This window comes from Blennius ocellaris (assembly GCF_963422515.1).
Source record: "Blennius ocellaris genome assembly, chromosome: 21".
Taxonomy (NCBI): domain Eukaryota; kingdom Metazoa; phylum Chordata; class Actinopteri; order Blenniiformes; family Blenniidae; genus Blennius; species Blennius ocellaris.
The window spans coordinates 9,316,871-9,344,225 of record NC_137670.1 but is presented as its reverse complement, the minus strand read 5'-3'; the positions used below and the strand labels follow the sequence as shown (position 1 = coordinate 9,344,225).

The window sequence follows — 27,355 nt, the reverse complement described above, 5'->3', positions numbered from 1 at the left end:
CGGAGGAGAGGGAGGAGGAGGTGATGGTAACATATAGGGTTGATTATTATGCAGTCTGCGAGCGAGACTTGGTAATAGAGCTATCAGAGAGAGAGAGAGAGAGAGGGAGGGAGAGAGAGAGAGAGAGAGAGAGAGAGAGAGAGAGAGAGAGAGAGAGAGAGAGAGAGAGAGAGAGAGAGAGAGAGAATCCCTCAGTCTCCTCCGATCTTTTCCTCTTGGTCCTGCTCCGATCGGAGGTGACAGGTGATCGCCTCATCATCATCTCCTTCTTCTCTCTCTTCGTCTCGTCTCGTCCGTCGGAGCCCGGCGGCGGCGGATGTTCTTGGGCAGGAGTCCTGTCGCCCTGTCGCGGTGAGGCTGGACGGATAAACTCACCATGGCTCTGGAACCGGAGGGGAACAAGCTGCTCCTGCAGGACGTGCAGGCGAGACCGGGCAACGAAACGTGCGCGGACTGCGGCAATCCAGGTAAGGGGACCCCCCCCCCCCACCCACCCCACCCATACACATGCAGATGCAGTTGCACCAATGCATAGTCGGTGAATCCAATAAGTCTGACTTGGTGCACTTGATGATAAAAGGCCCTGGTTACCTGTGAACGTGCCTGCAGGAAGACCCAACACACTGGACTCTGGACCTTAAAGTCGAGGCTATAAAGGCATAAAACACTGGGGCTACTTTCTGTCTGTGTCGTCTGGTGTCATTATGCTTCTTCACCAGGGGTGTTAAACATGTTTCAGTTCAGTGGCCACATGCAGCCCAATTTCATCTTGAATAGTGCCATAGTAACATTTTAATTAGAATTGTAAACTTGATCTTTATTGTGACACAGAATATACGTAATCAAAATGTCTATAATTTTGCAATACCAAACATATTTAGCCAAAAATTACTACAATGTCAACATGAAGCCGATTTTAATACATTCTGGTACAAATGCAACGAGATGTCAAATAACATCTCTTTTAGCTGTTGCATTATGCATATTTTTACTAACTATCTTTCATGGCAGCATCACCAATATCTCAGTTCGGGTCTGAGTATTGTGTTGTGTCCGCTACTCTTAAGAATTCTGTTGAAAAATCTTTGCAGTTTGCTTGGCTGGATTGGAGCCTCTTACAGACCAGCTTTGGCCCATGGGCCTTATGTTTGACACCCTTGCTCTAAACAGCCACTGTAAGTGTGTTAAGTACTTGGGCATGGTGCATTAACCTCATTTCACCTTTTCCACATGAGGCATCTGCCTATTTCAGTGTCTTCCTTGCTTTCCTTCCTCTCCTCTCCATCCTTTTCCTCCCTTCCTCCCTTGGATCTGCTACCCCTCCTTTCTCTTTTCTCCTTGCTGAAATGGCAGTGGACCAGTCAGTGGTCACCGAGAGGCTCCAAGCGCGGGCCGGTCGCCCAGCGCTTGGAGCCCAGCCTGCCCAGGATGCCTGTTTCTTGGCCTCGGTTACGGCCCCTCTGAGGACTGGCTGCAGTGGAGCCAGCCACTCTCTTGCAGAATTAGATAGCTTTGTCTTTAGTGGTGGACACTTGTGGGGGGGGGGGGGGGGTTTATTTGGAGCTGAGAAGCGAGCAGTGGCATGCTTTTGTGGAGCTGGGTGCTTTAAGTCTCTGTTGACTGTAGTGCCTGTCAAGTATCAGACATTTTTATGGGGTCTTTTTTTCTTCTGTAACACTAACTTACAAAACAGGACTCGGCCTATAAGACAGTCCCGAAAGGCTTTTATGCAAACAAAATGTCTAAAACTGGATTAGCGGTTTATTTAGTTGGCCTACTACTTCCAGACACATTATTCATGATTACTTGAATTGATTGCATAGATCGTAACCAGAGGATGCAAGTATTTGGCGATCCGCCACTTATTGGCAGCTAAATATTTGAAGTTTTCAGAAAATGAGGGGAAGTGTAAGCTGCTTCGAGATCTTGATACCATAGAGGAATGCGGAGATTTCAAGAATCTTAGATGTGACTTTGACCTTCACACCATTTTATTTCTTCCAATGATGGACTGAAAAAGAATTTGTAGAGAATATCTTATTGGCTTTGAGATTGTTTCTTAATTAGTACCATTTTTGGATGATAGTGTTTTTCAGTACTTTTGATTATTACCTGGAAAAACCCACGAGCTTCATCTGCATTTAAACAGTTTTCCATTTCAAAAATTAAAAACGATCATTTGTGTGCGATAATTTGTAAAGTTGTCATGTTTTTATCACCTTTCAAAGAAGTGAGTCCTGATAAGTTTGACGTTATTTTTCATATATTTACCTTCAAGCTCCATTATAGCCTCCAGATACTGTTTAGCAATAATACTGGCACAACCTTATTTGACTCTTACCTTATTTTGTAGTTTAAAAAAAACACAATTTTCCTGCAGAAATCAACAGCCTTGGGCAAAAAAATAAGGGCCGTGAACGTTCCCAGCTTGAGGCTGTTTGTCAGTTTTCTTTGGCAGAGTGCAGCAGTTTCACCTCTGCGTGTCTTTTATGCGCTCAGATTTTACCTCTGTGAAGCCGAGGTGAGACAGATGTTGTGTGTGGCACAGCTGTGAGGAGCACACGTGGGAAATCGCATGAGGGGAATCATGTGTTCAACAGGTTGCTGGGGTTCCGAGCAACGTTGGCACGTTTAGTTACTGGTTTCTTGACGTTTGGGAGGCGCACAGGCTGCATGGGTGAAAACTCTTTCTGAATCAACCAAACTATCACCCCCTTCCCCCTCCACCCCTGCTGCCAGGGATTCCCAAACTCATAATTCACAACTCATAATGGTCATGAGATGAATTATTGATGTCGGTTCGTGTCTCGCTCCCAAGATGGATACAGGATCTTATCGCTGTGGCCTTTTCAGAAAGGAAGAAAAACAACAGTATTTCACAGCAGAGAAAAAAAAAAACAGACACACAAACATGCACCCAACTGAGACGTGTTGGCTTCTTGACTTGTTTTGATGAGGACAATCTGATGTGCTTGAAACAGTGACTACAAATAAGGGTGATCTACATAAACGAATGACACCGAAAATTAAATTATAATTTTTTTTGTAGCTTAAGTAGCCTAAAAAAATAAGAGGAAAAAAAACTGTAAAATGTGTTACTCCTCTGCAGATATCACACCTCAAAATGGATTAAAAACTAGAATCTGGTGTTCCTGATGAGGTGCCAGCGATAAAAAGAACATTTGGACATAACGGTTGGAAGCTATTTTATCTCAAAATAGTTCCTTTCTTTGCTACCAGAGTGATTAAAATGTGGCTGTATGAATCATTTGTTAAAGCTGAGCCAGACATGCAGCAGCACTCCGTCCACGTTGAGACAGGAAGAAGCGTGGGGAGGCATTGCAGCAGCGTCAACCTAAACATCTCCAGACTGAAAAGGTCGTCTCCATGAGTGGGTGGAGGTCATGCTGTGGAGCATTGCTTCCAGAGGTCATGTGACAAATCAAAGTGATATCGTTAAAACGCATAAATAAGATGAAGTATTGTCTGCTTTCCCCAGACAATACTTCACTGACTTGCAGCCTGTCTGATCGACCAATGTAGAACCGGCTATTTCTATATATTTTCAACCAATTCAGCTGAATTCATTGTTAACATGTGCTTCTTTCCACTTACTTATGTGATTCACAAGTCTAAAGTAAAGACACTTCAATAAACGGAACCAATCCCATGACTGTGCTTGAATGAATTTTTACTCCTGATGGTGTCTGGCAGATTCTATGTAAATGCCAGTTAATGAACGGCTGACATTTGAAGTACCAGAAATCAGATTCTGGCTGGTTTAACAGCGTGCCGACTTTTTTATGCACCCCCCGAGAGCCTTTTGGACACATTTGGGTGAGAAAAATACTTTTAGTTTGCCTGAAAGAACAAAGAAAAGATGCACGGGCCAAAGCTACCCTCTGACAATCACACACACATTTCACAGATTCCCCTTCGTCTCAGGTGTTGATGTGGCTTTGTATTACAGGGAGAATGCTTGATAATCAATATACTCAATAATCGTAAAACAAGACAAGACTGAAAATGGCCATCAAATGTTAACCCAGTGAAAACCAACCATTACATCATCAGCTTTGACCTGCCTGCCCCTCTTTATCCTCCCGTCGCTCATCTATCCGTTAACCAGGGACTCAACCTGCTGGAATTAGCTCATAATCACACAAAGCAGCATTACACCTTGCGTATTTCATCTGCTTAGTCATCCTGACTCTGCCCTTCCTTACCTTTGCCCCCCCCCCCCGCCCTCGCTCTCTCTTTCCTATATCTCCTCTGTGCTGCTGTGCTCTGATGAGGACTGAGCCAGGAGCTTATATACGACAGGGTTTGTCCGTACCTCAGCAGCGCTGTAGTTCTGCCCTTTGCTAAGGACACACAAATGAGTTCTTCCCCTCTAGAGAGATGCCTCAGCAGTCCTCCGAGGTGCAAGGAAGCTGTTTATGGAAAAGCAAGAGCAGCAGGAACTCTGGAGATTGGAGAAAGACGGCTCGCTCTCGGTTTTTCCGATTCCTTTTGAAGTTTGACCCGGGAATTGTGAGAGAAGACATGATTTGTTTATTATAGTGACTTCAAATCTTAAAACTTTATTTATAGCAGTTTGGACCCCTTTTACCACCAGAACTGTCTTCAACAGATTCAATAAATGCTCCTTGGAGATTTTCATTCATATTGGCTTAAACCAATAATTTCAGTGCCTTAGTGCTGACTTAAGCGCAGCCATTTAGAGATGTGTTATTGCAGCTGTAGTCGATCGAAATTTATTCATTAATCATTTTAATTCATTACAAAGTAGAAAACAAGAAGAATGTGTTTTTCTGCAGCAAGAAATATGACGCCTGCTTTGACAACAAATGAATAAGTTAGAATGATCTTAATGAAACATGCTCAAATGTTTTTATTTTTGTTTCTCCCACTCGTCCACTTTAATACTGCCTTACTCACTTCTTGACAAGAAAAATAGACTGATTTATTGATCGATGCTTTTTGATTTCCATTGAAATCGGAGCCAATCAGAAGCAGGATGTTGAAGCAGCTTGTTAAAAGCAGATATGGCAACACTGTTAAGTATTCCACTTGCAGCAAACACTGATAAAGGCTTGAAATCTGCACTTTTATTACACTTCCATGTGGTAATTAAATTTTATGTGTAAGAAAAAGTCAAAATACTCCAATGCTACATTTGATGAAAGTGTATCGATCCGTTCAAACACGAGAAAAAAAACCAACAAAAAAAATGGTTGTTTGTTTTCTGATTCATCAATCGTTTGCTTGTAATCTTAGTTTTTCTTGCTGTTTCACTGACCTATTAAGACATTGCCACAAACCAGAAAAGATAGCAAATAGTTATTTTCCTTTTAGTTGCACAAAACCAATTGGAAGGAAAATAGTCTGTGATGTCTTCCATTGTTTGGTCAGTGTTGGGTCTCTTCAATCTTTCAATCTGAATCCAAAATACTTTCACGTTAAATAAGATAATGGATTTAATAAACAATGTATCCTTATTAATATGTCCATTGTACTAGTGTTTATTTTTCTTACTTGAAGACCATTTGAGAAGAGTTTCTTACAGCCTGGCAGTGCACTGTTTCAACTTTCTTTTACATGGATGTGAAATTACAGCTTTATATGGCAGCTCTGCAGGAGTTAGACAGGATTCCAGCCCTTGAAGCATGATCAAGGACTGGGGCAATTCAAAATCAGTCCTGAAATGAATAGAGAGCGGTTAACGCTGCGGTACTGCTAAGCTTCCCAGCTGTGTAAAGTCCCCCCCCCCCCCCCAAAAATGAGATTTGAATAAGCTGAAATCCAAAAGCCAGAGAAACAGCTTTTACAACAGACAGGTCAAGCAGTTCAACAATCATTTGCATAAGTAACAGCTTCCACCTTGGTCATGGACAGTAAGCCTTACCGAGAGGGGGGAGAATATGCAAATGTTGGTCATTTCAGTAATGTATTCTTGACAGGTAGAACTGCCAGTTTGCCCCCCGGCAGCAGATGAAAAAAGGAGAAACCATTTTCAAAATTCACATAAATGTCAAAAGGACCAACCTTTATTTCTCAAGATTGACATTTGTGGTGAGCCAACATTAAGGTCAAGATTAGTCATCAAGAGCTTCAAGCCAAGAGGCAGACCTTCGGTTACTTCCTTAATTGATCTGCTATTTTTCTTGCGTGCATTTTGTTGTCACCAAAGCCAGCTTACACACTGCCTGACTGACCGAGTGATCCACTTTTTACCTCCAGTGTTTGGCCCAGTCCAATTTAGAGAAGGGAGAATTCTTCTTGCAGGGTACTTTGTAGAGAAGGGTCACAGGGCACTGGATCCCAGCTAACAATGAATAGAAGCAGGAAACATTCCACAGAGGCCACCAGTCCATCACATATGACTAAACGAATGGACCAAAGTATTTTATAAATCTGTGTTGAAGAAACAGTCATACTGTTGAAATTTGAACCTCATTACCACTCAGCAGATGCATGAGGAGACATTAACGACCAGCGCTTGCCAATGGTTCTGTCATCGTGGTAGTGAATAACAAAACGGGATTCACAGTGTCTGAAGAGGAATCCTTAATGTCTTACCGTATTTATTCTTGACAATGCATTCTGTCAGGAAAGTGTGAAGGAACACCACTTGAATCCAAATTGAGCACAACATCCGTTAAGCTCCCAAAAACTTGTGCTGGAGGGGTTTCACAAAGACATGAGAGGGTCACAACCTAGAGTGGGTCGACCTGTCAGCCACCAGCACAACGTGGTCACTAAGTGTAGGCATGCAGGCTTACAAATGAACTAGTCCATGTGCAGAAAGCAGTACCTGCAAACGCTCTCACATCTGTTCATTCATTCATCCGACATCAACCGTAACACGACAGGTGGAATCAAAAGCTCAGAATTACTGAGGGAGAGAGAGAGAGAGAGAGAAACTGTGGGAATACTTTAGAAAACATCCCAAAACAGCGTATGTTCTGTAAAGGGAAAACAAGGAGAGAGGCAGCAGAGTCACGGTGCATGAGGAAATGTAAAACACCTCCTGTTCGCCACCAACGTGCATCTGTTGTTCAGAGCAATCCTGTCCAGAAGGATCTTCTAGCTAATGTGGAACGCAGAAAGAAGCTCCTCTGTGGTGTGTGTGCATATGTGTTACTCGGTCGTGTGGCCACAGTAATCTCCATGAGTGCTGCCTGCTTCTCTGTTAAGGCCTGACTCAGACAGCGATGACCTCACCGCTTCGATGGCTGGGTTGTGCGTTGGTGTGTGTGTGTGTGTGCGTGCGTGCGTGTGTGTTTAATCATCCAGGAGACATAGACAGACTTAAAGAGAGACACTTCGATTCCTTCGCATCAGAGACTCCGGTGCTTTCTGAACGATCGCAATTCCACAATGATTAAAGGATGAGTTGACATTTATGAAAGAATAGCCGAGTCGCCATGGGTTAAAAACAGATCAATCGAAAGGGAGATTAGCTGAGATGCTGGGAAGAGTCTCTGGGGAGCTCGTGAGATCACGTCGTCTCTCCACCTCCTCTATTCCTCTTGTTCCTAAACCATTGCTTCCCGTGGCCTCGCCGTCTATGCTTTCTGCGTCCTCGGGAGGAAAAAGAAATGCAGGAATGGTGTTATTTTGTACCCTCCTGCTTTCTCCTTTTTCCTGCTTCTCTTGGCTCCCATATGATTCCCTTTAGTGTTGCACGCTGTGTGCTCACATGTCTGTGGTACACCATGCAGAGAAATGGCAGCTGCATGAAGAGCACAATGAATTTTGAGTGTCACCCAGTGAGGATACTTTCGGTTGTGGCCATGTATGAGGTTCACATGTTAGTAGGTGCAGGCACATCACACGGACATCTGGGTGAGCTCAATTGGTGAAGGAGTGTCACGGTACCAGGATGTTGACATGAAATTAGTATGTACCCCCCCAAAGAATTTAATATACATTACATTAACAGAAACATGATACTAGTGACTTCACAACAATATACAGTTCCATAACTAGTTCGGTAGTTCCCTGGAGCTTTTCTAAAAATTGTATTGAAATAAACAATTTGATCAATTTTCGATTTACTGAGTCATAAAAAAAAATGCTTCAGCAGTTGTCAAGTAAAATTTTCATCACATCGAAACATGTTATCAAACAACAAAAGGTGAAAGTGGTAAATGGCTAAAATGACCAAATAAGCTACGGTAGCTACAACAGTTGAAATCACTAAAATATCTAAAACTGTGAAATACAAGTATAAGTAAATAAATAAATAGAGCAGTGAAAATCGCTTATAGCTATATCTATTTTAAAAATTCAAGCGAATTATTACGAATTCTGATAATGAAATGGTGACTATTCTATACTGTAGATAAAATAAATATCTCAATGCAACATAAGATATATGTTTTTGTATATTTTGTTTGTAAGAAAAACTTAAAAAAAAAAAGTGGGTTAGGTCAAGATTGCAATGTACAGTTCCTTAAATATCAAAACATAAGCATGCTAACGTGTGCTTTTTTCCCCTGGCTTTCCTTTCAGATTTTTAACAACAAGTTATACAAACAGAAATGAGCACACTTGGTCCTTTCTGGAAAATTACTGTGCTCAGGCACCATTTACACAAGGTTTTAATTTCAGGAAAATGTCATGTTTCATGGCAACGTTTTGAAAACGATGTCTGTTTATACAAAACGCTGAAGATTATGTCGTGAGAAGAATATGCTATAAACATGAATAATGGCCAGCAGAGACGATGAAGTGAAATTAGTATTACAGGTGACTCTCAACTATTTACTACGGTTGTGGTGCGCACGCACAGTGGCAGCATTTCAGAGAAGTTGCATTTTTCTCTTCTTTACACAGACTGGGAGCATTTTCTAAAAATGTCCACCTTGCGTGGCCGATTTCAAAAAGTCAAGAAAGCGCAGAGCGCCGTTGTAAACGGGCACCCAAAACACAGCCAAAGTTTTCAGTTTTTACTTATCAAATCTATTGGGCCAATCTGTCCACCGGTTGTCATGGCAACGGGCTGAAAATGTCATCCTGGCTCAAGAATAAAAGCCATGTGGTTAATATCAGCAGGGATCCACCAACAATCGTGGCGATAGTGATGGTCATCTCTCGAGCTAAAAATACCAAACCAAAAGTAGAGAACCCTGGAACGTGCTGATCATGGCCAGGTCTGTCACTGATCAGTAGCCAGGATTAGCAATTAGCAACTCTTCATCCAACCTTCCTGTAACAGCGGTATGTGACTCGGTCTGCAACTCGACTTCTTACGCCTCATTCGCACGGACAGAATCAAATGCAGTGACTCAGATGTACCTTTGCTGACCACCCACGGTTGCTGCCACTGCCGAAAGAAAGCTCTTCTCTCTGACTGCTGATGAGCTGTGTGTGCGTGTGCGTGTGTGTGTGTGTGTGTGCGTGCGTGTGTGTGTGTGTGTGTGTGTGTCCGATAACCCGATAACTACCTCGCCTGAGTTCTAAACACATCTCAGGTGGTCTGTTTCCTGTCAGTACGCCAAACTGGATTCTGCACTACCTCAAGAATGAATCCAATCCTGCTGCTCTGCTCTCTTTTCATGAGCAGGGACATGGTTAAAGAGAGAATCTTGTGATATTTGCTCCATTTATGTTACTTTATTTAATAGAGCATCTTTTTATCAATCCTGTAAAGCACTTTGTGTTCAATTTTTGGCACAAGAATGACCATTTCATGCATGAAAATCAATAATGTAAAAACGTCCCAATTAATAATAATAAGTGATGCAGCATGTAGTAGCATCCAATGTATCCATTTTTGGTAGGCAACCTGCTCAAAAACTGCCCAAAAACCAATTTATTTCCAAGAAATGCAATTCTATCCATGGTGTCATTCAATTACTCGCTGCAGTGATTGCATCTTTTTATCAGATGTTTTTGCATATTTTACATGTAATTATATCGCTCTATATTTTCTCTTCATTTTAAACATGTCTCTGGATCACAAGTCATAATACAAGGGTAAATAAATGACATAAATACTACTTCCATAGTATAATAATAATAATTTAAAAAGAAACTACTATTGCTCAAAGTAATAATAATCAATTGATTGCCAAGTAACAATGTTGCTACACAGTATTTAGAAACCAATAATGTATTGCTAGCCAGTGTCTTAATAATTTGAATAATTTAAAAATTTTATAAATTGCGACATTACTGACTGGTTATTAGAATATTAGACACATTATGATAGTATCATTTAAACAATCCTTTGAAAAACAAATGTAGGTCATAAAGTAATAATGCATAAACAGAAGAGCATTTGTTGATATGCATGTATAATATATCAACATAACTCTATGCAGCACACTGATTTGTAACTTTTTTCATGATTTTATTACAATATTGGAAAGTTACTGCATTATTCGCTTCATTACATTTAAATTGTCAAAAGTATTATTATTATTATTATTATTATTATTATTATTATTATTATTATTATTATTATTATTATTGACTATTAGTTGCACATCCGAACAGCTTCATATTTCCGTGTTTCTGGCCTGATTTCATTTTATTAATTTTTTTTCCACGTTTTGTTGCAGCATGTTAATAACGCGATGTTCTCTCTCCTTTCCTATTTATCCATCTTCCTCTCCTCATGGCCCCCTGGTTTCATTTCCTTCTTTTCCCTGCACACATTTCCTCTCCTTTCATCCCCTGTCCCCCCCCCCAACCAACCCGCAGAGCCGGACTGGGCGTCTCTGACCCTGGGCGTGTTCGTTTGCCAGGCCTGCTCACTCCTGCACCGCAGCATCCCGCACATCAGCCAGGTCAAGGCGGTCCACGAGACGTGGGACGGCAGCGAGGTGGAGGTAGGAGGAGGAGGAGGAGGAGGTGGCTTGGCACCTTTTGTGCGGTGTCCCTGCTCCGCTCAGGCTCTCGCAGGCAGGCAAGATAGCAGCGGGAACACATTGTTCTTGCTACGCCTCCACAGCGCTGGATGGGAAAAGGGGGTCGTGAAGATGTGGCAGTCAGGAGAATATATTACATGGTTGGGGCAACACAGCATCAGGTTTTTGCAAAAAGAATCAGAAATTTGAAATATGTTCTTTTTTTCATTAATTCACATAATTTTAGACAAAGTTGAAGCGTTTTTGAAAAGATGCATTTTTAGTGGCTCTGAGCATCGCTGTCTTGTAAATGATCACAGAAAATACAACACAACTTTTAACTTTTTCATTGAAAATGTCATGTTTTAGTGCAAAAGAAAGAAAATGTGAGGATCTTCTTTTTGGGAAGAAATCCTGAAGAAAGATAACGTGCAAATTACCGTACTTTCAGGGCTATAAGTTACACGAAAGTATAGGTCACTTACAGCTTTTGTTACAGAACCTTTTAAGAATATTGGTAACAGTTTCTCTGCTATTTTCTAGTTTTCGAGTTTCTCACACACTCTGAAGTCTTTCTGCATTTTTTTTCTCCCATTTTCTACTGCTATAATTTAGAGTGGCACTTTCTTAACATTTTTCTTGTGCTGTTAGACACACACAGTCTTACTTGGTGGTACTGTAGCGGCATTCAGTTGTCTATATAACTGTACCAGTATACAGTGTCGGATTTTATAATATAGGACATTGGAATATTACAGGATTGTTATATTCTTATAGATTTTTTTTTCATAAATGTGTAATTTTTTTCCCCACTTCAATAATGAAAAATGTTTTTCATGTAATGTTGGGACTTTTATCATGATGAAAACGTTTGGTTTACTGCAAATTCTTGAGTACGTTATTATAATAACTTTTACCAAATGAGTCTCAAAGAACATTGGCCTTGTAATTTTCATCTCTAATCTCAGAAAATATGAACAAATTATCTGTCTGGCTTAGGGCCTACAAATTCACTCTGTTCTCCAGAAAATACTCTGCAATCAAGCCAATCGTCTTTTAATCCCCCAAAATGTTGGACTTCATTATTCTGTATGCATGAGGTTTTGGTTGAACCACATTAATTTTGTGCAAATATCCGTATGTGCGTCGTGATTATTCATATCTAGTATGTGACCAGACTAAATGTGTGACACAACACAGACAAGAAACACTAACTAAGAAGGCCATGGTAACTGCTGAATCCAAAACACCACTATTGTTTCCATGGAAACAGCCCAGTCAGGGGACGTCTGACTAACAATATGACAAACGAGGAGCGATGTCACCACAGACCCGAAGCAGTTTTACATGCTGACACATACTGTAAGTGCAGAATTCTCAGGTTATTGATATTTAAAATTTCACGTCAGAGATCTATAAAGTTTCCAAGTGAAATTACACTTTTCTCTTGGCTGTTAGATGAAATGGCATTAAAACAAATAGCTGAGGTGTTTTTTTTGCTTTTTCATAAACACTTTGACAAGGAATATGTGTACGGTGCAAAACATCCTAAACACAGAATTATTATTGACCAGGGCCTGGTTTAAAGAGTGCAGGTAGGCAGTGTTGCAAAATGATGCATTTTCACATGACATGTTGTTATAAATGTGACCTTAACGAGGCTATGTCTCTTATAATGAGATTCAAATAATCCAAGTGGTGAATAAAAGAATTCAAGGACTCTGGCTAAGTGGTCAAGAGTATAAGTCTGGATTAAAGAGTGTACGTTAAAGAGGTTTGAAGAATGAAGTTTAGATTAAGTCATTATTATAGGTTGGAGCTCAGGTATGTTTGGACTGGTCTTTAAATAGCTTGGATTTGGATTTACAAGCCTTGGTTTTTCTTTGGTTTACTTTAGAAATGACAGGTCTGAATTGATGAGTCTGACCTAATGACTCTGGTTTGAAGAGTCTGGACTGAGATCTGGTAAAAACCTTCAACTTTAAAGAGTTCATTTACAGTTAAAACACTTTTTTTTAGAGTTCAAGTCTGGATTAAAGACATTGTACATTTAGTTTAAAGAGATGGGAGTCATTATAAAGAGATGGGTTTAAAAATGTGTAGGAGCAATGCTAAATCGGCTGATTATATTAAAAGTTCAAATCTTAATATTATTGTTACTGTGGTTTCTGCCTCCTGATAAGTCTTTGTGGGGATGTCAAAGGGTTAAACGAAGCAATTTGTGACTGAAGGAACTAATGGGGGGAGGCCATGCTGATGCTGAGTCACAGAGCAAACCAGGAGGCTGGAGATGAGGGAGGACAATAAATGAGATGTAATGAGGAGAGAAGGGTTTGGGTGTTTCACACAGGATAGAAGAGTAACACAATACAGCTCTGGATATTAAAAGATACACAATACCACAAATGGAAGAACATGTATCAGATGATCTGGATGCTTTCAAGATTTAAAAGGATTCCAGGATAGTGAGGGTATAGTCTGTTTCTTTCCTGATTTTTTTTAATTTATTTTCTTATGACATTGATACGCTGGAGATTATCACTGAGACCTGAGGAGCAGCTTTGATCCCATTCAATAAGACGTCAGTGATCAGAGGAGACTGTCACTGTTCACTTTATTAGCCGTTTTTACCGAATCTGATCGTTGTTTTATTCTGTAATCGGGTGACTTCCTCAATAGCTTTGCATGACAAATAATACACTGGTTTTATGTATAATCTTAATGCCTTAAAATATACTCCCATATGTTTCCTGACACATGGATCTTTTTTTTTCACTTTATAATATTTTTGCTTATCATATTTCACAACTACATTCAGTGCCAGTTTAGCCAATTCAGGGTCACAGTGGTGGAGCTGATCTCAGCTACCAGGGGTCAAAAGTTGCATGAAATCAATGTTTATGTGAGAAAACTGATGCACATGGAGACCATGTTTACTTTAATGCTAAAATGCTTAAAAAAAAAAAAAAAACAACTCAGAAATATGTGTGTTGGGTGTATTTGTATTTGAATTTTTTTTAGAAAGGGTATGTACTCATTAGAACCAACCCGAACCTACAAAAAGACAAACCAGAAAGGTTTCCAGTGTTCCCCACTCTTTACAGAGACTCTTTAGTTTTTAGTTAAAGCATCTTTTACTGTCAAGATTAATTTATCTACAGAAGATGCTCAGTTTTCTTCTCAGGAATCAAGTGTGCGAAGAAAACAGACTTATATTATGCGATTATTTCAAAGGCACAATTTTTCCTATTTAGGCAAAATGAAAATGGGAAACTTGAGCTCCGTTCTTGGGAATAATAATAATTTTTAAAAAGCACTTTTTTGAAATATATCGCTCTGTTTCCTTGTAAATGCAACTTTTCCAAAATGTGGAGTACTGCACATGCACACTACGGTCACAATCAATAGTTCTTCTGCACATATATGTGTCGGTCGACACCAATAACAATGGAGCATTAAAAAGTTTTTATTGTTGCTCACTCTTTTGAGTGTGTACATTTACCACACCATCATCTGCAGACGTGGAGACACAGTTCTTTCATACAGCATATACTGACTGAGGTTAGTCGATGAAGATAGACAGTTTCGAGGTGCTTCCACTGGTGGTTATACACAAAAACACAACTAATAGCCTGATGTAAAAACTACAGTTTGTTTGGTTTTTTTTCATGTGTATGGCGATTGTCATTAAAACAAACTGAAACAAAGAACGCAAAACGAAGTCTCTTCCTGTCGATCGTTTGACATGTAAACAAGGCCTCAATGTTTGTGTTGCATTTTGGTGATGGAGGAGTTGCTTGTAAAGTTTCTTGCTGCTTTTTGACCTTCTTGAAAAAGCACCACAAGTGCTGCTTGTGCTCCCAGAGGCCCTCGGAGGATGAGAGGAGGCGTTTTGGAGGATTCAGTCAAATGATACCAGGGAATGGGGATTATCCCCGGGTGATAGGATGGAGGGGATCGAGTGCAGACGGGAGACAGTGCCATGTAGCCTTTCCCACAATTCATCCAGCTGTTGTGAATAGATTCAGATATAATGAAAGTGTCCTGCGCTGCCACTCATTGTGCAGACAACTCACTGAGAGCTGTTTCTTTTTCCTTTGTGGTTGCGTCGTGAGCGTCCACAAAGTTATCTCACCTTGAAATGTCACAACTGTATCGTTGAATCTTTGACAATGTGCTTTCTCTAGATTTTTTTTGTCTGAAGATATTCCTGAATGCTGCTTTAATGACCAGGTTGTAATTCCTTTCTTTCCAGTTAATTGCTGCGACGGGAAACAGTGCAGCCAAGGCCAAATATGAGCAGAAGGTACCTGCTTTCTACTACAGACCGACGCACACCGACTGCAAGTAAGTGCTCAAGTACTGCCTTCGGCCATGAACATAACATAATCCTTATTTTTGTTGTTTTTTTGTTTTGTTTTTTCAAACTTGTTATGTTTGTTGCTAGAAAAAACTGAAGTTCTGTTGCTTAAATGTCGGTGTGTGTGTGTGTGTGTGTGTGTGTGTGTGTGTGTGTGTGTGTGTGTGTGTGTGTGTGTGTGTGTGTGTGTGTGTGTGTGTGTGTGTGTGTGTGTGTGTGTGTGTGTGTGTGTGTGTGTGTGTGTGTGTGTGTGTGTGTGTACGTGCGTGTGTGATCAACAGCAACATCACTGGAAGAGTTTAGAGTGTCTTTGCTGCTCAGTCTTTTGAATTTAACTGCACTTCTCCAACGTGTACATTTACTACACCATCTGGATCACCGGTGGAGACATGTTTTTTTTCCAGACAGCAGAGGGAAAGCATTTGGAGTTGTAGGCATTCTGCTGCCATTGAAGATCGAGCTCAAGTTGGGGCTGCACCAGATTGAATTTGACATGATAAAATGGTGACATACTTGACTTTTCTTGGCTTTTTTTTTTTTGGCCCACCCTTCTATCTCTGCGCCTCTGTCAATCTAATGAACACCGGCAGAACCAGAACTCCAAAGAGGGAGAGGAAGCTGAAATGAAAGCGATACGTCTTCCTTGGCATCTGAGCCATCGGTGTCTGGCGCTCCCCGCTCCCCCGAGAGCCACGCGGTCTTAGCATTTAAGATCCCCCGCATCACTGGAGGGTGTCATTCAGAGAGGCGTCTGAGATGTACGTCTTCTACCGCTTGATACCGATAGAGCAGTCGATTTATTTGATCTCGACTTGAAAGGGCAGCAAGTAAAAGTGGGCAATGTTAAGAGAGAGACGGGAGGATGGGAACATTACGGCGCCTGGAAGGGAAGACTGAAGCATGGAGCGAGGTACAGAAAGAAGCAAGGAGAGAGAGAGAGAGAGAGAGAGAGAGATTGTTGGCATGGCGACGTGCAGGCTGTTGCTGTTTGTTTCTTCTCGCATCAGAGAGGAAGATGCAGTCATAGTAGGAGGCACATTGGATGTGTCACAGTTTGTAGAATCATAGAAAATGTGCAAATTCTCTGGTCGAATCGGTCATACAGAAGTTTAATTACCTCAAAAATCCCCACGAACAACATACTGTCCTTTCATCACCAGTGCATGTTCCATTTTAGACAATCAAGAGATTTTAATGTCTATCGAGTTGTATGAGTCACCCACACTAAAAAAAAAAAAAAAGCAGACTGGAGGAGTATAGTAAAAACCTGCTGTGATATAGCGGAAAACACACTAAACCTCAACGGTTTGTACTTGAACTTTGAAAAGTGCTCAGACAATTCTGATTGACTGCATCCATTCTCCGGAGTTTCCTGTCAGGTCATCGGTTTAGTTTCTCATCGTGCACATCCAATAGACAAGGAAGTCTCGTTCCAACTGCCATTGGTTGGTCTGATCAGTAACTAGAAATATGTGTATCAGAATGTGAAGTACTGTATTAGTCCCTGGGGGAAAGTCAATGCCGGTTGAACATATTACTGTTGGTTCTCCTTATTCTGTGAGGAGTTTGGATATTCTTCATGTGGAACAATTGGTTTTCTTGAAGTATTCTGATTTCTCTCCAGTCTTTCCCACCAAATCCATGCTGGTGGGAAAGACATGAATTATTCCAAATCCATGTTGGAATAATTGGTGACTCTTAATTGCCTGTCGGTGTGGTTGTCTATCTTCTTTTTGTATCTCCTGGGATCGGCGGGAAACCTGTTCTGGGTGCCCTTCATTCAATGACAGCTGAAAAAACTGAACTTCAAAGCCTTTATCTTAAGTATTTCAGCCATTTGTATTATGTTGCTCTTCTTTTCTCACAGCTTTGACTTTCTCACAGATCCTCTTGGATGAAATGGGATTCAATCAATCAGCCCATCACTGTCAATCAATCCATCTTTATTTATAGCATACTTTTAATTTTGTAAAATGCAACACAAAGTGCTCTACCTGTTACAAACTGAGGCCTCCCTTTTGCCTTGACTCATACAGATAATAGAAAATAGTGAAAAGGACATGACCAGTCCATTAAGAATTTCAATAAGTTGAGGTCTTTATAGTCTTAACTAATACAAATGATTTCATTTAAAATGATAAATTAATTCCCCTGGATTTCGAAGCATCTCTCTCTATTGATTTGTGAATGCATACAATTGTTACACACTTACAGCACACAAGGAGCATCATTTATTTCTTCATTGACCAACTAGTATTTTGGAAAAGTAAACAGGACAACTGTGTGATAAATCACTGACAAATAAAATACAGTTTTGTGTGTTAGCGTGAGCCGCTGATGACTGTGTAATCCACATAACAGCTCACCGTGTGTCGTCTGCAGGATGCTGAGAGAGCAGTGGATCAGAGCCAAGTACGAACGGAACGAGTTCGAGTTCATCGAGAAGCAGGAGCCTTACTCCGCAGGTAACTGCACACAGATAAGAATCACTTTTGTATCAAAAAAAAGAAATAATAATTTGCTAAATGAGTTGCTCGTTTAGAAACTTATACGCTCAGAGCTGCTTGGCTGACACTGATGTAGGTACTACTTCACAGAACTGGAGCCAGTCATCACAATTACCAGCTTGTTCGCAGCTAAAGCTAACAAACAGTAAAGAATCAAACTTAATTAGATCGAATAGTACGAATTTTAAGCTGTTTGAATCTTGCCCCACCAAGTATTTACATCTTGAAATGCCCCTGCCCATCATGTTTTTTTTTATCTTTGCCTTGATGGAGTTTCTGAATGTATGATCTTTGCACCATTTATGAGCCAAATTGATCCCCTTTTTTTTTTTTTTTTTTTTTTACCTTAAAAGCACTCTTTTCAAATGAAAATACTATTTCATATACTGCTCATGTCTTGATAGGGTAGAAAAACCATGCCTAGCCACATTCACAACCCTTGTTTGTTTCAGTGACATGCAGTTGAGTTGGTTGCCCTGGTAGCATGTCGGGCTTCAGTTGTTTCCCCTTCGATAGGGAGAACTTTGAAAACGCCTCAGATTAACGTTTTGGTAGCAGACAGAGGAATTCAATTACCCTGAAACATCCAGTGACTTCTCTTAAGTGCTCGTGTGTACGATTGTCGTTATTGTCACTGTTGAGAGCTGTGTGTGTGTCTGTGTGTGTGTGTGTGTCTGCAGCCCATAATTCATAATGCGTCGGCTTCATACATGTGTGTGCTGTGTCTGCTCGTATACATTTCACATCTTGTCGGAGGTGGAGCTCTCTGATTGGCTCGTAATGACCTCACCCGTTTATTGTTACTGTGCGCGCACACACACACACACACGCACACACACGCACACACACACACACACACACACACACACACACACACACACACACACACACACACACACACCCTCACACACAAACACACATAAACCCAGTGTAATCATATGAGTCATTCTGTCATCCCCGTTTGTGCATTCACGCTGTCTTCAGAGAGAGAGAGAGTGTGTGTGTGTGTGTGTGTGTGCGTGCGTGCGTGCATGCGTGCTTGTGTGTGTGTGTTTATTGCCGAGTGGCTGAGATTGACTGCATGCAGTAACCTGGCCTCCACAGTGCGCAGCATTGATCGTGTATGCAAAAGGGAAGAAAAAGAGTGTCAGGCACGGAGACAAGGGTGGGGACAAGAGAGGGGGGTATTGATCGATGAGGTAATGCCAGCAGAGGTGAATGTTTCATGTCAGAAAGTCACAAACACAGAGCACTCACACACAATTACAAGAAATCACGTGGTGTGTCCCATATATTTGCATGAATATGCAATTTAGTGCATTTTATGCAAACTCTGTCTAAATTGGGTCCTCAATGTTTAAAAGCACTGACATATTCATGTCAGTTTCACATCCTCCTTTCAGTTTTTAATCAAGAGGCGAAATCCAAAATAAGACGAAAAAAAGTGAGAAAGTGCATCAGAGTTGTCCGAAATGTAAACACAAATTATTATAAAATTTATTTTCTGGCAGATTGCAAACAAATATAATTCAAAAGGCAGTTTTTTTTAAACACGTCTATGACTGGAATACAGGCAAAAATTCAGTCCAGGAAGTCAAATAATACTCAAATACTCTTTTACTCCACCGATTTACCCTTCAAACCAATAATGGCACATTGGCCCCTTTTAGTAGCCTTTTAGTGCAGGGATAGTGGTTCATTCAGCAATTAACGCGCATAAATAAAAGCCCCGGGCATCGAGGCACAGGGGCAGAATGTAAATGAGCACTATTCTATAGAGCGGTACATGATTATGCACGAACATCCTCCCCTCCATTCAAAACACAGAAAAACACCCCGATTAGACCAAAAACACTTCACAGCCAGACGATAGAAGAGAAAAGAGAGGAAAAAGGAGGCGGAGTGGACCGCTTTACAAAAAGGGGCCTAAAAAGAAGAAGAAGACATTAGGGTCTATAAATAGAGCAGCATGTCATTAACATGGTAAAAGGATTGTTCATGTCGCGAAAGAGTGAAAATGCCAACTCACTTCTTATGAGATTCACGCAACCATCTCTTTCATGAAAGTCTTTGGTTTCAGGTTTCAGTGTTTCATCTTGGGCCCCGTTTACACGACAACGTTTCAAATGACAACGCACCAGTTTTTGCTTTTTCATTTCATCAAAGTTTTTCGATTACACGATCGAAAACGATGTCCATTTACACAGAAACGGCAATAACGCTGAAGACGATGTTGTTTTCATGTTGGGCCACTAGTGGGTGCTGTTGGTTTGTTTTTTGTATTGAAACCATTATGCGCAGTAGCAGCGTTTCAGGAAAGTTGTGTTTTCCTACGCTTCCACGGAGGAGTCGGAGTGTTTTCAAAAAGTTGCATTTTCATTGGCTCAGAGCGCCGTTATCATGTAAACAGACCCTCCCAAAATGCAACAAAGGTTTTCTGTATTACACTTGAAAACCAACATGTCTCTCAAACTTCGTTCAGGGTACAGAGAGGGGTTCCTCTGGAAACGAGGGCGGGACAACGGTCAGTTCCTGAGCCGGAAGTTTGTCCTGTCAGAGCGGGAGGGGGCGCTGAAGTACTTCAACAAGCAGGACGTGAGCATGACGAGGCTTTTTTTTATTCTCGCTCCCCTTCATGGACATGAGAGCTCATGCAAAACTCTTCTCGCTTCTGTCTCCTCTCGTCAAGGCCCGGGATCCGAAGGCGATGATGAAAATCGAAACCCTCAACGCCACCTTCCAGCCCGCCAAGATCGGGAACCCGTGCGGCCTGCAGATCACTTACCTGAAAGACAACAGCACAAGGAACATCTTCGTCTACCACAGCGACGCCAAGGTCACACCTTTTTAATGAGATGAATCTTCTGCCTCTGGAAACAATGTGTGACTTCAATTCTAAACAGAAACGCAAAATAAATATCAGGATGTAAGCCAGAGGTCATCAATCTCTGTAACCAGAAGAGGCCTTTTTGCTACTTTAACCAAAAATAAAATAGCTTTTGGGCCGCAAAACCTGCTTAATCTTCAAAATGACGCTCGTGAAGTTGGATTGTTATGATACATAAACTGGAGCTTTTGCTGCATTTAGAACATTTTATGACTACAACTGAGTTATTTCAGCATTTTTAGCTGAGTTCAGTCTCCCCCGTTTTTAGTGGATTCAGCTTTTGGAACTTTTTATTCATTTTAGTATGTCTATTTTGGGATTTTTTACCATTTTAGCCAACTTACTTCTACTTATCTTTTTGTTTGCATTTCAATTTTTATTTGTAAAAGACCTGTTTTTTGTTTATTATTATTATTATTAGTAGTAGTAGTAGTAGTAGTAGTAGTAGTATTAGTATTATTATTTACTTATTTGTTAATTTTAGCCATGTTTTACCTTTTCTTGACTGTAATCTCAATTTGTTTTATACTAGAGTTCGGTCCTTAAGTAAAACACAAATTTGATCTAAGAAACATTTTATTCACACATCATTTTGTGAAAAGCCACTACAGAAGGGCTGAAGGACCACTTTGCAGACCACTGGTCTCGATCATAAGAAGACTGAAGTAGGGGGAGTGGGTGAAATTATGAGAAGATGACCTCTCATCAACAGAGTTTGAATCCCACCCACACATGAGTGGATGAGGGTAAAAATAGAAAAGATGGCCAGAAATAACTGCTTAAGAGCAATAATGATGGGAACTGTACAAAGACTGAAAGAAGTCAATCCCCACTAAGATAGTTTAACCCCTTCTGCATCATCTCAGGAATGAATATAAGTTTTAGCAATGAGATGAGAGGACTGAAAGCACCTGTATTAAATACAAAATTATGCATTTTTAAAGTTATTTCGACTATAACACGGTGACCACTGATAGGTGAACACTTCTTCTGACATCTCAAAGCAACTGAATCAGGTCAATTTGATTTGGGCATGTGTCTTGGAAGAAGTGGCAAGTCCAAGTTGACCTGATTCAGTTATTCAGTTGCTTTGGTGGGCATTTAATTCTCCCGAGGGGTCCACATGTTCTACTTCATCTTGATATGACTATAATCTGTTATTAACAGGCTGTGTGCAACATCATAATTTGTTAAAAACTCATTCAGCATCAAGGATTTCTTTTACTATGAGCTCAATATCTTGTTGCAGTTGTAGTGTGTTGTGGAGTTATCGTTTCTCACTCACCCTTCACTCACTTATATTGCCCACATCTGTGGGTGAGATGAGGATTTGAGTGAATGATCAAAATCCACCAAACTGCAGCTCCAGTTGGGCTTTATTGCTCTGCAGTGGTCATTATCCATCTCAAGTGGTCCCGGGGTCAAGGGCAGGCGATGCTCACTGATGCATTAGCTCGCTAATTACAGCACTCGACGGATGTGCTGCTAACATCTCGGTGTGAGATACCACAGCACGGCTTCAGAGATCTGGTGAAGTCCGGTGTTTGTGTTTTTTTTTTTTTGGGGGGGGGGGGGGGGGCTGCAAAAAAGGGAAAGTGCGAAATATTAAGCAGGATATGAGTGATCAGTGTAAATGACTGAAGTCTTCAGTAGACTTTGTAGTGATCAATTATGTCAACCCCTTGAAAATTATGGGGGTTTTTTTGTTGCCTCTCCAGAGGAATATCATAGGATTTCAACAACTTTAGCCAACCTTGCTTTCTTCTTTGTCATGAGAGTAAAAGCTGTTAAAAGAATGCTTGCTAATGACTTTTTGTGCAATTTTACACAGATAATCCAATTGATACGCTTCTGTCATACATGCATGAAGCATCTTTTATATGTACAACCACACTAGCTACTTCTCTGTGTCAGATATCACCATTCAAATGTCTAGTGGAGTCTGTTATATGCCCCACGCCAATTATAACAAGCCATTTCAGCTTTCATTTCAGCCATTTCAGCACCAACAACTTTAATGGACTTTTTCATATGCAAATCATCTCAGTCAAGAAATATTGTGCATCTCTTAATGTGTTTAAACCTCCCATCATCAATATGTTCCCAAACTGTCTCCTGACGAATGTTTTGTTACTGCTGTGGTTGACAAATCTGGTTAATTTATCGTAAGTCTGACGAAAATAGCAATGCAGTGAGACTTAATCAAAAAGGAGAAGCTTAAGAGGAAGAAAGAGGGGGTATTAATAGCCTTATTGAGTGTAGTGGGGCTGCCCTCTCTGCTGGTGGAGCGCTGTTACTACAGCCTGTGACAGTGAAAGGTTCACCGGGTTCACTCCGTGTCACCTCCACAGTGGTTTTGTGGTGGAAGGTATCGACAGCGCTTCAGCATCCTCTCAGGCTCCAGCTTACCGTGTAGAAAATGTACCATCAATGCAATCGGGAGTGGGTTCACACACCCTTAAAACCCTTAAACTGCACACACATCCATAAAACGTGAATCCCAGCTTCATTTGTCTTTTTTTTTCTGATTGTAGGAGATGGTCGACTGGTTTAATGCGATTAGAGCAGCAAGGTTTCATTACCTGCAGGTCGCTTTCCCTGGAGCAAGTGACGAAGAGGTGAGCATGATGAGATGGATTTATAAAAAAAATATGCTACTAGTCAATCACAATTAGGACTGCATGATCTGAACATACCATACTGTGATTGAGTATTGTGATAAAGGTTTGATTCACATTCAAAACAAACAGGCCATCTGTCAACTATCTATTTCATACTATTGTCAACTATCAATAATAGTGCCCATTTTTGGCCTGACATGTTCAGATAACATTATTTCAGAGGAATTTATTGTTTTTTTGACAATTTCTTTCATTAATTTATGAATTACTGCCAGGAGAGACTTGTAAAAGAGATTATTAATCTCAGTGTGGTTCTCCTGACTCAATAAAGGTTAATGAAATTAATTCATTGCAACTGTCCATGTATTAAGTTTTTAAAATACCTTTATCACACATTTTTTGTGTATGAATCGCAATTTAGTACACATTTCCTTCATATTCAAAATGCTCTTTTTCATGTTAAATTTCATTCAATGAATACAGAGGGAATGCATGGAAACAATTTAATTGCAGCTTAAACATTCTTCTAGTATACATTTGCAATTAGATGTGCAACCGTGTAAATACCAATTATGTAATAACTTGACAATTATGTAATACAATAGTTAAAGGGATTTTACAACCATGATTTAATCCTCAGTGAATTAATGAATGAGTGAATATGACTTTGGTCTTATATTTATTATTATTATTTGTTATTTGTTGTTATTTAAATTTGTTTTTTGACTTTTTGAAAATATTTTTCTAATTTAAATTTTTTAAATACTTCAATTGTGTAATAACTTATGACAGTATTGGAATCAAATTTTACATCGAAGGTGCTATTACTTTGAAAAAAAGACACATTTATTACATTATTGGTTGTTACAAGGTCTTATCACAATGATTCGAAACATAAAATATTTAATTATTACAGCGTCAACATCAGAAGAGTCCACTTTTATATAAAACAAATGTGCTTTTAAATGTTTTATACATGCATTTCGATATGATTGTCTTTCTTTCGGCTCCAGCTCGTGCCCAAACTGACTCGCAACTTCATGAAGGAGGGCTTCATGGAGAAAACCGGGCCAAAGGTTTGTGCTCTACCTGCTCCACTGTGTATTAACACCTGTCTGAAGTGAAATTAGGATTAATGGTGTCCATTACGCTGCAGTTTCACGGGGCCTAAATTGCAGCAAACTGTCCACCGGTTGTACGGTATATTGCTTCCCAGAAATGCATTATCTCCATGGCAACAGGTTGAAGTGCTATAATTTGTGTCATTAGTCTGTGAGACGTTTCTCTGAGGAGTAGTTTGAAGTTGCTCTTGTCACATAGGAAGTGTATTAAAATTTTTATATTGAATAGAAATGCATGACATTTCTTACGATAACCCTAGATCTAGTATATCTAGTATATCTAGATCGAGTATTTTGAAGCTGTCCACTCTTGTTAAGTAAATCTGTGTAATGTGGTGACGTCTCATGGGGAGGGTTGAGACTTCAACCATCTCATTAGTGTCCAAGCTCAGTCCTGTGGGGATCACACGTCAGGTGTGTCAATGATCTTCAACTATTTACACAGTTTTACCTACTTCTCAATACAAATAAAACTGACTCTTTTTTTCTTCTTCTTTTTATTTTTTACTTTTTTGCCAGATTAGCCATTTTAGCTGTTTTTAAACAAATCTAAGCAAATAAAAAAATCTAGTGTTTCCACAAAAGCCTTTAAACTGTACGTTTGTTTGAAGTACTCTTTTTCTTTTTCTCAAATGTTCTTCATAATTTGACCATCTGCTGGGACGCAGCACACGGAGGGCTTCAAGAAGCGGTGGTTCACGATGGACGACAGGCGGCTCATGTATTTCAAAGATCCTCTGGTGAGAAGAGCCCACCTTCACCTCTTGGATCCCAGTGACGTCTCCTTCCTAGGTGGCTTTGTTTTTGTTTATCGGACTGCCGTGTGTGTGTGTGTGTGTGTGTGTGTGTGTGTGTGTGTGTGTGTGTGTGTGTGTGTGTGTGTGTGTGTGTGTGTGTGTGTGTGTGTGTGTGTGTGTGTGTGTGTGTGTGTGTGTGTGTGTGTGTGTGTGTGTGTGTGTGTGTGTGTGTGTGTGTGTGTGTGTCTGCTTCTCAGGACGCCTACGCCCGTGGCGAAGTGTTTATCGGTAGCAAGGAGAACAGCTACACCGTTTTATCCGGCCTGCCTCCGTCCACTCAGGGCCACCATTGGAGCCACGGCATCACCATCGTCACGCCGGACAGGAAGTTCCTTTTCGCCTGCGAGACCGAGGCCGAGCAGCGGGATTGGATCGCCGCGTTCCAGAGGGTCATCAACCGGCCAATGAGGCCGCAGGAATACGCAGGTTGTTAACTTCAAAATTTGAACGATCAGTAGAAAAACTACTAGTTGTCCTTGAAAACTGAAGTATCTGGAGAAAACGCCCACGCTATGCACCTCAAAAACATGTCATAATGTACTTCCATTGTTAATGCTAATAGCATATTGTTCGCTGCGCACGTGTGTGTGGGTTTTTATGACAAAAACATCCAACAGCGCCAACTCGTGGCCTGGCATGCTAATTACATCGTTTTCGAGGCATTGCCGTGTAAATGCAAAAAAGGATTGTGAGAAAGTAAGACAAAACCACTGGAAATCATTAACCGTTAAAAAACTATCTCATTAAAAAGTGTAGAAGGTGCTTGATCATCGAACTAGATGAAGACTCATTTCTCATTTCTTGCACTTTTGGAAACATAATTTAGAAGGTTCAAGCACAGGTTTGAGATGTTAACAATGACTATGAGACTATTTATTGGGAAAATTCAAGCACAGGGGCTGTCTTGTTGTTGCGATTCCTGCAAGGGTTTTGGAAAAATGTCGTGATAGTTTTGAGAACTCTCACTCTCTTCCTCTCGCCACTGAAAGACACCCTAACAGTAGTTGAGTTCCTCGGCTCTTTTGAAAATCTATTAAAAGGTTCTGGATTGAAAAACTCTTGAAACATAGAACAAATACCCGACAAGAACCTCCACGTCGTGCCACCGAGACTAAGGCCTGGAGTTATTCTCCTGTTTCTGACACACTGACGCAAAACCTCTTCTGGTACCAAACTGAATATCTTCTTGGCAGCAGGGGAACAAAACTGCGCTTTCATTCATCGTGACTTGTCCCTCCTCTTGTTGTGCCCATTTCCCCTGCAGTGGAGGCCCATTTTAAACACAAGCCCTGACGCCTGCTTCAGGACGGAGACTCAGCTGGACCGGGCCGGTCTCAATCGGGATCGGAGACGTTGAATCCTTGGCGGCTTTTGGGAGGGCGGGACGTGCCAGGATGTGTGAAGAACAACAAAAGGACTTCAGTGTTGTTTATGTGTTGAAATTAACTCTTTAAAAGGGACTCCGGGCCCCTTGTGGGCCGACACGAGGCCAAAGGCTCGATGATGTCATCACTACTGCGCCTACCAACCTTGTTGCTGTACATTTTCCCCGCCATGTCGCCCCCCCCCCTTTTTTTTTTGTCTCGTGAATGGTCCCTTCTGCCTGTAATCTAATGTAATTATGTAATCTAGAGTCATCCCACTGGTTGCTTAACGGATGTTAATTTATTGAATGTACAGTTTTGATGACAGTGGCTTACCTACTGTATGTGTGTGTGTGTGTGTGTGTGTGTGTGTGTGTGTGTGTGTGTGTGTGTGTGTGTGTGTGTGTGTGTGTGTGTGTGTGTGTGTGTGTGTGTGTGTTTTTCATGGCTGTGAGGTTGAGCCCCCCCTCCCCAACTCCCTCCTACTCCTACTCCTCCCGGTACAACCCGATATTTCCACCAAGTGCTGTTAACAACAAATATGCATACGAAACACACAGGCAAAAACTCTCAGTGAAAACCGTCGCTGTTAACCAGAGGTGGCCGACCGGAGGAGGAAAAAAAAAACAAACAAAAAAAAAAACCAACCTCAAACTGACAGCTGTTCTCTTTTATTTATTTGTACTGTTGACCATACATTGATCGAGGATTGTAACGTCTGTATGACGAATCTTGTCCGAGAGAACCCCGTCGTCGTGTTGACCCTCCAAACCAACAGTGAATGTTTGTTTCATGATGGAAATCCTAACATCAATACAGATGAAGCTGGAAACGAA

General features: G+C 40.8%; 1 protein-coding gene across 2 annotated transcripts; it reads left to right on the top strand.

Annotated features, from left to right (window-relative positions):
• The first annotated feature begins 324 nt into the window (after positions 1-324).
• On the top strand, positions 325-27,355 carry LOC308145697 (arf-GAP with dual PH domain-containing protein 1-like). 2 transcript variants are annotated; one of them, XM_080517209.1, is made up of 11 exons: positions 325-467; positions 10,717-10,844; positions 15,118-15,209; positions 17,605-17,687; positions 20,212-20,324; positions 20,419-20,565; positions 23,151-23,234; positions 24,251-24,313; positions 25,027-25,098; positions 25,353-25,581; positions 26,420-27,355. In XM_080517209.1, exons 1-11 carry the CDS (start codon positions 377-379, stop codon positions 26,446-26,448), a joined length of 1,131 nt encoding a protein of 376 aa, XP_080373335.1. In that variant the 5' UTR covers positions 325-376; the 3' UTR covers positions 26,449-27,355. The 2 variants fall into 2 exon arrangements, with proteins under 2 accessions (XP_080373335.1, XP_080373334.1); XM_080517208.1 differs by having other exon boundaries at positions 17,584-17,687.

What these genes read in the sequence shown, in the direction of transcription:
- LOC308145697 (XM_080517208.1), top strand. Translation starts at nt 377, where the DNA reads ATGGCTCTGGAACCGGAGGGGAACAAGCTGCTCCTGCAGGACGTGCAG. An exon ending in CCGACGCACACCGACTGCAA is followed by an intron (nt 15,210 to 17,583) that starts GTAAGTGCTCAA and finishes TCCACATAACAG; the next exon opens with CTCACCGTGTGTCGTCTGCA. An exon ending in TGGAGAAAACCGGGCCAAAG is followed by an intron (nt 24,314 to 25,026) that starts GTTTGTGCTCTA and finishes GCTGGGACGCAG; the next exon opens with CACACGGAGGGCTTCAAGAA.